Raw genomic sequence first — 13240 nt, 5'->3', positions numbered from 1 at the left:
GGACATCCTCCAGAAGTTGTCATAATTACTGTGTAAGTCTATGGAAGGGAGTGAGAACCATGAGCCTACTAGGTTTTGTATTGAAGTCAATGTACCCAGAGGAGGACAGAAGCTAGCTGTCCTCCGGCTACACAATGGTGCTACCCTACAGAGTGCTGTTGAGGCTACTGTAGACCATTGCAAAACAGTGTGTTTTAATCAATTATTTGGTGACTTGTGAATATATTTAGTATAGTTTTATCTAAAAAGAATAACTTTTTTAATGTTTCACTCTTTTTATTTTTATGAAATTTGCTGAGGAGGATGGTCCTCCCCTTCCTCCTCTGAGGAGCCTCCACTGGTGTTTGTGTACGTGCATAAGTGTGTTTTTGTGTGTGTGTGTGTACGTGCATGTGTACATGCGTGGGTGTGTACGTGGGTGCGTATCGTGACCTCTTTTTTTGCACAATTTGGATGGCTACTTTGAAGCTTGGCAAAGTCACGGAACTAAATGCTGCCATGTTGGCTCGCTCTCTCTCAGTACTCTCTCCCTGCTTGTTTTGTCCCTCTGACTAAATGAATGTCCTGCACACCAGGGGCCACTGAATTCCCTATTAAGAGCATCTCTCTCTCTCACGCACATTCACTCTCTCTCTCTCTCTCTCTCTCTCCCCTCTCTTCGCTCACTTTTTCTCACAATTATCATCTTCTCCTCTATCCCCTAACTCTCTCCATCCTCCCTTCCCCTATCTCTCTCCATCTTTCCCTTCCCCCTAACTCTCTCCATCCCTCCCTTTCCCCTAACTCTCTCCATCCCTCCCTTCCTCCTAACTCTCTCCATCTCTCCCTTCCCCCTAACTCTCTCCATCTCTCCCTTTCCCCTAACTCTCTCCATCCCTCCCTTCCCCCTAACTCTCTCCATCTCTCCCTTCACCCTAACTCTCTCCATTCCTCCCTTCCCCCTAACTCTCTCCATTCCTCCCTTCCCCCTAACTCTCTCCATCTCTCCCTTCCCCCTAACTCTCTCCATCCCTCCCTTCCCCCTAACTCTCTCCATCTCTCCATCCCTCCCTATCCCCTAACTCACATTACACAACCCTATCACCTACCTTACGTAAAGCACCAGGCTTAAGGCTAAAACACCCGGGGGTGGCTGACTACCCACCTGCCTGTCTGCCTTCCCACCTCTCTCCACTACATATGTCCCCGCAACACGGGGCGACGTCAGGCAGGCTGAGGGCCAGATGAGAGCCCAGCGAGGGACCAGAGGGCTGTGTTTGTCAGAGAAGAGGACACACCGCCTACGCTCAGTAGCAGGTGAATCCTGGTTGAAATAGGTTGGTAGGATGGATGGATGGATGGATGGATGGATGGGTGGCTGGATGGATGGGTGGAAGGGGGTTGGGAAAGGAACAGATTTGACTTATTCCTTTTACCATATTGTTAAGTTCCCAGCTGACAATTTCAAAATGTCGCTCACAACAAAGGGGACTAACAAATAAAAATCACTTTGACAACCCAAAAAAAAACATAGATGCCCACTAGGTTTGCCTCCGAAAATACATACTAAATTAAAAACCCACAACAACTTAGGATACGGAGTAAAAAGAATATGGAGCAAAACAAACAGGAGAAACACCAAAACTCTGGCTTCTTTAAAACTTAAATAGGTTGAGCTCGAAATCACGCCTCAGCTGACGTGAAGTGTAGCTCTCCCAACATCTCTCAAGCTCAACTGGAGCACTGGGCCAGTCACTCTTAATCATCACCTGGGCTAGCACAGGTGAAACACCTTCCAACTAACGAGATGGACAAGCCAGCACAGGTGTAACACATACTTAATTACAAGGTAACACCAATCGGTGCGCCTTACGTGCTAACGTGCTACCTCTAAATATAAATGGAAAAACCAAAACCCGTAACAAAATATATACAGTGGGGAGAACAAGTATTTCATACACTGCCAATTTTGCAGGTTTTCCTACTTACAAAGCATGTAGAGGTCTGTAATTTTTATCATAGGTACACTTCAACTGTGAGAGACGGAATCTAAAACAAAAATACAGAAAATCACATTGTATGATTTTTAAGTAATTCATTTGCATTTTATTGCATGACATAAGTATTTGATCACCTACCAACCAGTAAGAATTCCGGCTCTCACAGACCTGTTAGTTTTTCTTTAAGAAGCCCTCCTGTTCTCCACTCATTACCTGTATTAACTGCAACTGTTTGAACTCGTTACCAGTATAAAAGACACCTGTCCACACACTCAATCAAACAGACTCAAACCTCTCCACAATGGCCAAGACCAGAGAGCTGTGTAAGGACATCAGGGATAAAATTGTAGACCTGCACAAGGCTGGGATGGGCTACAGGACAATAGGCAAGCAGCTTGGTGAGAAGGCAACAACTGTTGGCGCAATTATTAGAAAATGGAAGAAGTTCAAGATGACGGTCAATCACCCTCGGTCTGGGGCTCCATGCAAGATCTCACCTCGTGGGGCATCAATGATCATGAGGAAGGTGAGGGATCAGCCCAGAACTACACGGCAGGACCTGGTCAATGACCTGAAGAGAGCTGGGACCACAGTCTCAAAGAAAACCATTAGTAACACACTACGCCGTCATGGATTAAAATTCTGCAAGGTCCCCCTGCTCAAGCCAGCGCATGTCCAGGCCCGTCTGAAGTTTGCCAATGACCATCTGGATGATCCAGAGGAGGAATGGGAGAAGGTCATGTGGTCTGATGAGACAAAAATAGAGCTTTTTGGTCTAAACTCCACTCGCCGCGTTTGGAGGAAGAAGAAGGATGAGTACAACCCCAAGAACACCATCCCAACCGTGAAGAATGGAGGTGGAAACATCATTCTTTGGGGATGCTTTTCTGCAAAGGGGACAGGACGACTGCACCGTATTGAGGGGAGGATTGATGGGCCCATGTATTGCGAGATCTTGGCCAACAACCTCCTTCCCTCAGTAAAAGCATTGAAGATGGGTCGTGGCTGGGTCTTCCAGCATGACAACGACCCGAAACTCACAGCCAGGGCAACTAAGGAGTGGCTCCGTAAGAAGCATCTCAAGGTCCTGGAGTGGCCTAGCCAGTCTCCAGACCTGAACCCAATAGAAAATCTTTGGAGGGAGCTGAAAGTCCGTATTGCCCAGCGACAGCCTCGAAACCTGAAGGATCTGGAGAAGGTCTGTATGGAGGAGTGGGCCAAAATCCCTGCAGCAGTGTGTGCAAACCTGGTCAAGACCTGCAGGGAACGTATGATCTCTGTAATTGCAAACAAAGGTTTCTGTACCAAATATTAAGTTCTGCTTTTCTGATGTATCAAATACTTATGTCATGCAATAAAATGCAAATTAATTACTTAAAAATCATGCAATGTGATTTTCTGGATTTTTGTTTTAGATTCCGTCTCTCACAGTTGAAGTGTACCTTTGATAAAAAATTACAGACCTCTACATGCTTTGTAAGTAGGAAAACCTGCAAAATCGGCAGTGTATCAAATATTTGTTCTCCCCATTGTATATATATAGTAAAAGGAATAAGTCAAATCTGTTCCTTTACACAGTGCCAGGAGAAAGTATTCGTACCCCTTGACTTATTCCACATTTTGTTGTTTTTCAGCCTGAATTCAAAATGGATTAAATAAATAAAAATTCTCACCCATCTACACACGATACCCTATAATGACAAAGTGAAAACATGTTCTTAGACATTTTTGCAAATGTATTGAAAATTAAATACTAAAATATCGAATTTACGTAAGTATTCACACCCCTGAGTCAATACTTTGTAGAAGCACCTTTGGCAGCAATTACAGCTGTGAGTCTTGCTGAGTAAGCCTATAAGCTTTCCACACCTGGATTGTGCAATATTTGCCCATTATTCTTTTATAAATCCTGCCATAGCTTTTTAAGTAGATTAAAGTCAAAACTGTAACTCTGCCACTCAGGAACATTCACTGTCTTCTTGGTAAGCAACTCCAGTGCATATTTGGCCTTGTGTTTTAGGTTATTGTCCTGCTGAAAGGTGAATTCATCTCCCAGTGTATGGTGGAAAGCAGACTGAACCAGTTTTCCTCTAGGATTTTGCCTGTGCTTAGCTCCATTCCATTTCTTTTTTAACCTGAACAACTCCCCATTCCTTAATTATTACAAGCATACCCATAACATGATGCAGCCACCACTATGCTTGAAAATATGGAGAGTGGTACTCAGTAATGTGTTGTATTGGAATTGCCCCAAACATATCACTTTGTATTCAGGACAAAAGGTGAATTGCTTTGCCACATGTTTACCAGTATTACTTTAGTTAACCTTGCAAACAGGATGTATCTTTTGGAATATTTGTATTCTGTACAGGCTTCCTTCTTTTCACTCTGTTATTTAGGTTAGTATTGTGGAGTAACTACAGTGTTGTTGATCCATCCTCAGTTTTCTCCCATCACACCCATTAAAACTCTAACTGTTTTAAAGTCACCATTGGCATCATGGTGAAATCCCTGAGAGGTTTCCTTCCTCTCCGGCATACTGAGTTAGGAAGGACGCCTGTATCTTTGTAGTGACTGGGTGTATTGACACACCATCCAAAGTTTAATTAATAACTTCACCATGTATGTAGTAGGTCAAATGTATATGTAAAATGTAATATGTAAAATGTTATGTATATTTAACAAAAAAGCTGTAAAAAAAAAAAAAAATGTATTTGTGTCATCCGAAGATGGGGGGTGATGGATGGGTTAATGAAAAAAAAAATGAAACGAAATTACATGAAAATATCACCATGCTCTAAGGGATATTCAATATATATATTTTTTTTATTTTTTATTTTACCCATCTACCAATTGGTGCCCTTCTTTGCGAGGCATTGGAAAACCTCCCTGGTCTGTGTGGTTGAATCTGTGTTTATAAGTCCATACAATTTATTATGTGACTGGTTAAGCACATTTTTACTCCTGAACTTATTTAGGCTTGAATGCTTTAATTCATTTGTTAAAAAATTTCGACAAACATAATTTCACTTTTGATTTATGGGGTATTGTGTGTAGGCCAATGCAAAAAAATCTACATTTAATCAATTTTAAATTCAGGCTGTAACACAACAAAATGTGGAAAAAGTCAAGGGGTGTGAATACTTTCTGAAGGCACTGTATATGCCACTGAGCAGACACTTTTATCCAAAGCGGCTTACAATGAAGTGTGTGAACATTTGTAGTATGTGTTTGTGATCCATGTGGGAATAGAATCCACAACCATGGCATTGCTTTAGCACCATGTTCTTACCAACTGAGTCCCACAAAACCTAGTGAATTAACAACAGCAGAGGTCAACCCTTCTATAAAGCATGCTTGATGACATGTTCAAGTATGTGATCTTTCCTGAATGAAGCATTTGGATAGTATCACCTCTAAACCAGACATAAACCTAGGATTTATCCAACATAATGGGTACCATATGGGCACACAGTGTGGACAAGCCTGCCTGCTGAGATGATGCTGCCCTTGCCTATACATTCACCCAAGTCACGACTTATCTAACGTCAAGCCAACCTGCTTTATCTAACATGCCACTTAACCTCTAAAAGTCTAAGCCTTGGGGAAGGGGGGGCTTTACTACTAAAGCCCATAGAAACACATTCATCAATGGCAAAACAGACAATCCAAAAATAAACCATACAGAATAAGTGTCTGTTCTGTATCTAGGAGGCATAAGAAAGCGCAGGATGATTTTTTTTTTTTTTACACATATTTTACCCCTGTTTTTTTGGCACAAAACTACCTCCATACTTCCTTCATTTTTTAAAACCAGTACCAAGTTACCTTCAGACGAGTTCCGTCTGAAGGTTAAAAAAAAACGGAGACCACCATGGTGTTCGTGAGAGTCTCCCCTTTCCACAGTGTGTCAGATTTTCGGGATGTCTCCAAGTCTGCCACTTTCCACCGCAGATGCGGAAAACTGACATAAGCAGATGCAATGGATTGAGATGCAGCCCATGCAAAACAAAAAGTTATCTCAAGCTTAAACTGATGGATTTTGATGGGGATCTTCTTATTAAATGCACAGGTGCGTCAATATACTCTTATGGATAGGAGATAGCTCATTGATTAATGAGAATGTGTGTGTCTGGTGTCTACCTCAAATGGTACCCAGTGAGGAGGATGGACTGGAGTGCAATTAATTGTTCCAAGGATTTCAAATGGCAATTAAGGAGAAGGAGGAGGACAGTGTTATGTCCACAGAGAGAGAGGAAGTGTCATTGTCACTGATGGCTCTCAACTGTGTGTGTGTGTGTGTGTGTGTGTGTGTGTGTGTGTGTGTGTGTGTGTGTGTGTGTGTGTGTGTGTGTGTGTGTGTGTGTGTGTGTGTGTGTGTGTGTGTGTGTGTGTGTGTGTGTGTGTGTGTGTGTGTGTGTGTGTGTGTGTGTTTGTGTGTGTGTGTGTGTGTGTCATCCTCATCTATGCCAGGTAAGCTCAAGGAACTTTAATTGAAAGCTCAGGAAGTGTACCTTTTGTGTACCAAATGGAATATTCCAAGACATGCCTACTCTGATATATTTGGCCATAGCAGTATAGAGATGTAATGCCCCTACCATAGCTGTAAAAACAAGATAAACTCCTAAAAAGTTATTTTGAACACAAGTATTTATTTGTGTTGCATGGCATATATTTTTTAATGAAGAGAATCAAGGTCCAGGTAAACATCTGAAAAGTATTGTTCGGAAGGTTGCGCACTGCAGCATGGAAAGCATGGTGCGCGCGGAGCTGTCCATGGTGCTGAATGCTGTAGCGTCAACAAGTAGTGTCCTTTTCATTCTCTAGGTTTCGCATGAGCGCTATATTGAAACTATTGGAAAAACATGATATTGGCTGACACATACTGGTTAAAACTTTTGAAACTGCAAATAGCTTAATTGTAGGCTTAAATCGGAGGTGTTACAAAAGTGTCAGAAGGGTGACGAAATGTATCCTTGCACGGGGGTGTCAACTGATCAGAGTCAGTGTGTGATCTTTGAGAGAGAAGAGACCCAAAATGTCAACCCTATGACGTTAGTGCTGGCGCACGAATGAATTCCGAACGAATGGACGCGCGAGCCAAAATCGTGATCAGAAGACGCTGAAAGAACAAGGCGAGAACGAGGTTGGGAGATCAGGGAAGACCGAATTTAAACGCCGGGATTACATATATTGTATAGCCTATTAAATTGTTATCTAGGGTTGTTTTCTTTGTTTGTTTCTACTAGTCACAAGTCTTCTAGAATTACAGTGCACGGAACTTGGTAAGTTCTTTTTTGATCTGGCACATTTCCATGTGCTCAAATCATGAATGTAGGTACATATTTCGGATCAGACCTTTTTAAACCATGAAGTGTGGCTTTATATCCTTTTCAATAGGGAGGACAATAACGCATAAAACTGAGCTACTCTTTGGAATATTGTCTTTAGGCATGGTGAACATGGAGAGGGATATATTTGTCAGATAATTGGGGACTTTTAAAGTTTAGTGACCAATAAACTGACCGTTTTCTCTCTCTCTCTCTCGCTCTCTCTCTCTCTCTCTCCGGCCGCCTAAGACATCATGATGCCGTTCCTAAGAACCCTACTTGTGCTGGCTGTTCTGTGCGCGCCATCCTCCAGCCTCTGTCTCAGACTGTACCAGAGCGACTCCAACCTCCTATGTGACGACGACATACTAGCTGAGGTACAGAGGAACAACGTTCCCAGTGACGAGTTCCCAGTGTCGGATAGCTGGGGCTCCCTCTTCAAATCCGGAGACACCATCTCCTCCGCAGAGTCGCGCGAGAAAAGGACGTCGACTTACCCCGCCAACTACAGGTTTCTCAGTCAGACGCAGCTAAGGAGTAAGATGTTCCAGAACAGTGTAAAGAATGACCGGCTGAGCAAGTTTACCCTCTCTCTAGATGTGCCCACCAACATCATGAACATTCTCTTTGACATGCAAAAGTCCAAGAACCTGCGCGCAAAAGCGGCCGACAACGCGCGTCTGATGGCGCAGATTGGACGAAGAAAGCGACAGTAGCCTATCTCTCCAACGGTTGAAGCCGCTACCCTGATTTACCATTACATATTAGATTTTCACTCTGACAAATGAAGTTTGCTGGAAGTTGTATTTTTCCTCAAGTCGACCTTTCAGATGCAGTATTTGTGAGATGTTTTTTTCTGTGTGTATTTTATGCACATAAATGGTTGCCTTCACTTTGAGTATGATCTAGCAAACTTAAATCCGAAACATAGGAATTATTGAGATTGACTTTTCTGAAGTACAATTTGAGTTTTTACTGCATAGGCCTATTATATTTTAGAATCACTTAAATGTAATGAAAATCAAAAGACAATTCGAGATTATTTTGAACTATGCTACACACTGAATGATTTTCACGTCTGTTCAGAATATAAATTAAATTAACGTTTTTTCAAGATAAGGTTAGTCTCTATAGGCTATACAACTTCTATAGTCTTCTACTTGAGTGTTAAAGGTCGAATCAGGAAATGTGGTCTAATGAGAGGTGTCTTAGAAATTAGATAAGGCAAATGAAAATGGGAAATATGTAAATATAGGATATGCATAAGAGCTGTAATTAGCCTGTCAATGGAAATGGGTTGCATTTCTTCGCAATTGTGCCCGCGTTTTACATTTACATTTACGTCATTTAGCAGACGCTCTTATCCAGAGCGACTTACAAATTGGTGCATTCACCTTATAGTTTTATAGGAAAAGCAAGGCATGCATATGCTTGAAATACAGGACAGTACGGTACAATACAAATTATGTGAACAAATTGCATTCATTGAAATACGCACGCATGTTGTGGCATTTTTTGTGTAAAGAGAAGCGAGTTAGCCTATATAACTTTGTGAATAGACACTAGAATATGAAATGTTTATGAGTTATTTCAAGGTAAATGCATGGAAGCCTCAATGTTTGATCATCAAATGTCTGTTATTTTTATACGCAAAGGGATTATTTTTCCTCAAATAAAAGCAGATGAATTAAACTTTGTCTTCAATAACGGCCATTTTCACATTTAGAAGTTGTTGGAATTGAAGTGTTAGGCATAACCAAGTCAGTCAGTCAGCCAATGGAAAACAACAGCTTTGTCTATATGAACTATAAATATATTATAGGCCAAATACAGTGAGGGAAAAAAGTATTTGATCCCCTGCTGATTTTGTACGTTTGCCCACTGACAAAGAAATGATCAGTCTATAATTTTAATGGTAGGTTTATTTGAACAGTGAGAGACAGAATTACAACAACAAAAATCCAGAAAAACGCATGTCAAGAATGTTATAAATTGATTTGCATTTTAATGAGGGAAATAAGTATTTGACCCCTCTGCAAAACATGACTTAGCACTTGGTGGCAAAACCCTTGTTGGCAATCACAGAGGTCAGACATTTCTTGTAGTTGGCCACCAGGTTTGCACACATCTCAGGAGGGATTTTATCCCACTCCTCTTTGCAGATCTTCTCCAAGTCATTAAGGTTTCGAGGCTGACGTTTGGCAACTCGAACCTTCAGCTCCATCCACAGATTTTCTATGGGATTAAGGTCTGGAGACTGGCTAGGCTACTCCAGGACCTTAATGTGCTTCTTCTTGAGCCACTCCTTTGTTGCCTTGGCCTTGTGTTTTGGGTCATTGTCATGCTGGAATACCCATCCACGACCCATTTTCAATGCCCTGGCTGAGGGAAGGAGGTTCTCACCCAAGATTTGACGGTACATGGCCCCGTCTATCGTCCCTTTGATGCGGTGAAGTTATCCTGTCCCCTTAGCAGAAAAACACCCCCAAAGCATAATGTTTCCACCTCCATGTTTGAGGGTGGGGATGGTGTTCTTGGGGTCATAGGCAGCATTCCTCCTCCTCCAAACACGGCGAGTTGAAATGATGCCAAAGAGCTCCATTTTGGTCTCATCTGACCACAACACTTTCACCCAGTTCTCCTCTGAATCATTCAGATGTTCATTGGCAAACTTCAGACAGCCCTGTATATGTGCTTTCTTGAGCAGGGGGACCTTGCGGGCGATGCAGGATTTCAGTCCTTCACGGCGTAGTGTGTTACCAATGGTTTTCTTTGTGACTAATGTCCCAGCTGCCTTGAGATCATTGACAAGATCCTCCCGTGTAGTTCTGGACTGATTCCTCACCGTTCTCATGATCATTGCAACTCCACGAGGTGAGATCTTGCATGGAGCCCCAGGCCGAGGGAGATTGACAGTTATTTTGTGTTTTTTCCATTTGCGAATAATCGCACCAACTGTTGTCACCTTCTCACCAAGCTGCTTGGCGATGGTCTTGTAGCCCATTCCAGCCTTGTGTAGGTCTACAATCTTGTCCCTGACATCCCTGGAGAGCTCTTTGGTCTTGGCCATGGTGGAGAGTTTGTAATCTGATTGATTGATTGCTTCTGTGGACAGGTGTCTTTTATACAGGTAACAAGATGAGATTAGGAGCACTCCCTTTAAGAGTGTCCTCCTAATCTCAGCTCGTTACCTGTATAAAAGACACCTGGGAGCCAGAAATCTTTTTGATTGAGAGGGGATCAAATACTTATTTCCCTCATTAAAATGCAAATCAATTTATAACATTTTTGACATGCGTTTTTCTGGATTCTTTTGTTGTTATTCTGTCTCTCACTGTTCAAATAAACCTACCATTAAAATTATAGACTGATCATTTCTTTGTCAGTGGGCAAACATACAAAATCAGCAGGGGATCAAATACTTTTTTCCCTCACTGTATGTGCTTTAGCATTCAGGTGCGTTAAACACACACACATACACACACACACACACACACACACACACACACACACACACACACACACACACACACACACACACACACACACACACACACACACACACACACACACACACACACACAGTTGGGAGTCATCAGTGACCGTTACATTTCTTCGTCTCTTTATATTTTATTATGTATGTCATTATATTATATAAAAAATCGCATTTATTATGACAACAACAAGTAAGCCTATGTGCAAACTTTAAGGTGTGAACCAGTTGCATGTTAACGTTTTTTGTCATGAACCTTGTACTGGAGGCAGCTCTGCAGAGTGGTCACTAGCTGGCACAGCCACAAAGTCATAACATCTTTTTTAAACCTAACCATAACCTTAACCCTAACCTTAACCACACTGCTAACCCTAATGCCTAACCCGAACCTTAAATTAAGACCAAAAAGCATATTTTAGTTTTCATGAATTTGTACAATATAGTACATTTTGACTTTGCAGCTGGCCTATCTAAGGGGAAATCGCTCAGTTCTGTCTCCAGGAGAAGACTCATGACAATAAACGTCAATCTGCGAACCAGCCAGACTATAAACAGAGAGGAAGAGGAAGAGAAGAGTCCCAACTCGGCGGAAAATCTGTCTCCCTCCAGCAGGTGGCGGTATTTCGTTGTTTCGCCACCAAGCAAGGGTTTTTTGCATGGAGGTCAATGAGAGTGTCGAATTTGGTCAACAAAAAAATGTATGGCTTATTTGCTACCTGAGGTTTATTTGATCAAATATAAGTTTTGTAATGCTTAAGTTGTTACGAGTGTACTGATAGAAGTAGAACACATGACATCCCGGTAAGTCTGAGAAAAAACGCTTTATATCAGAGTTGTCTCGAGATGGCTATGCATATTCATGACATGAGGCTAGTAGCATAGCATCTCTTTCCATTGAATACAGGAGGTTGAAGTCAACAACCCTCGTTGAATATTCAAAAAAGGAGTACAATAATGAGATTTATGTATCCACCAATCCAAAGAAAGGATAGGCGGGAGCTAGACAGCCTGCTGTGCCTCTTTGTGGACAATGACTCCCATTGTTAGGGCGGAGAGACACGTATCTTGTCAGTATATCCATAATCTTTGCTACAATTCAATTTCAATTCAAAGGACTTTATTGGCATGGGAAACATTTGTTTACACTGCCAAAGCACATGAAATAGATAATAAACCAATGTGAAACAAACAATACAAAATGAACAGTAAATATTACACTCACAAAAGTTTCAAAGGAATAGAGACATGATAATGATGTGCAAATAATTAAAGTACAAAAGGGAAAATAAATCAACAGAAATATGGCAACAGGTCACAAATCTTACTGCAGTAATGGCACACTGTGGTATTTCACCCAATAGATATGGAAGTTTATCCAAATTGGATTTGTTTTCAAATTCTTTGTGGGTCTGTGTAATCTGAGGGAAATATGTGTCTCTAATATGGTCAGACATTTGGCAGGAGGTTAGGAAGTGCAGCTCAGTTTCAACCTCATTTTGTGGGCAGTGTGCACATAGCCTACTGCAGCCTTTCTCAATAGCAAGTCTATGCTCACTGAGTCTGTACATAGTCTAAGCTTTACTTCATTTTGGGTCAGTATGTTGTACACCGAGGATGTTTTTGCAGAATTCTGTATGCTGTCTCAATTTGGTGTTTGTCCCATTTTGTGAATTCTTGGTTGGTGAGCGGACCCCAGACCTCACAACCACAAAGGCTAATGGGTTCTATAACTGATTAAAGTATTTCTAACCAGATCCTAATTGGGATGTCGAATTTTATGTTCCTTTTGATGGTATAGAAGGCCCTTCTTGCCTTGTCTCTCAGATTGTTCACAGCTTTGTGGAAGTTACCAGTGGTGCTGATGTTTAGGCTGAGTTATGTATAGTTTTTTGTGTGCTCTAGGGCAATGGTGTCTAGATGGAATTTGTGGTCCTGGCAACTGGACCTTTTTTGGAACACCATTATTTTTGTCTTACTGAGATTTACGGTGCAGAAGATCTAGGTGCTGCTGTAGGCCCTCCTTGGTTGGGGACTGAAGCACCAGATCATCAGCAAATAGTAGATATTTGACTTCAGATTCTAGTAGGGTGAGGCCGGGTGCTGCAGACTGTTCTACTGCCCTCGCCAATTCGTTGATATATATATGTTGAAGAGGGTGGGGCTTAAGCTGCATCCCTGTCTCACCCCACGGCCCTGTGGAAAGAAATGTGTGTTTTTGCCAATTTTAACCGCACACTTGTTTGTGTACATTGATTTTTTAATGTCATATGTTTTTCACCCAATGGCACTGTCCATCAATTTATATAACAGACCCTCATGCTTTGAGTCAAAAGCATGAGAAGACTGCCTTTGTTTTGTTTTGTTTGTTTGTCAATTAGGTTTGTAGGGTCTGTCGTATGGTAATTTGGTAAAAAGCCAATTTGACATTTGCTCAGTAC

General features: G+C 41.7%; 1 protein-coding gene across 1 annotated transcript; it reads left to right on the top strand.

Annotated features, from left to right (window-relative positions):
- Positions 1–7563: 7563 nt before the first annotated feature.
- LOC311126752 (urocortin-3-like) lies at positions 7564–8025 on the top strand (the record flags this gene model as incomplete). Its single annotated transcript, XM_084200738.1, has 1 exon — positions 7564–8025. The coding sequence occupies one exon, from the start codon at positions 7564–7566 to the stop codon at positions 8023–8025; it is 462 nt and encodes a 153-aa protein (XP_084056864.1).
- Positions 8026–13240: the final 5215 nt, after the last annotated feature.

This window comes from Coregonus lavaretus, assembly GCF_964263955.1.
Source record: "Coregonus lavaretus genome assembly, contig: HAP1_SCAFFOLD_1009, whole genome shotgun sequence".
In the NCBI taxonomy this organism is placed as follows: domain Eukaryota; kingdom Metazoa; phylum Chordata; class Actinopteri; order Salmoniformes; family Salmonidae; genus Coregonus; species Coregonus lavaretus.
This window is presented reverse-complemented; position numbering and strand designations above follow the sequence as displayed.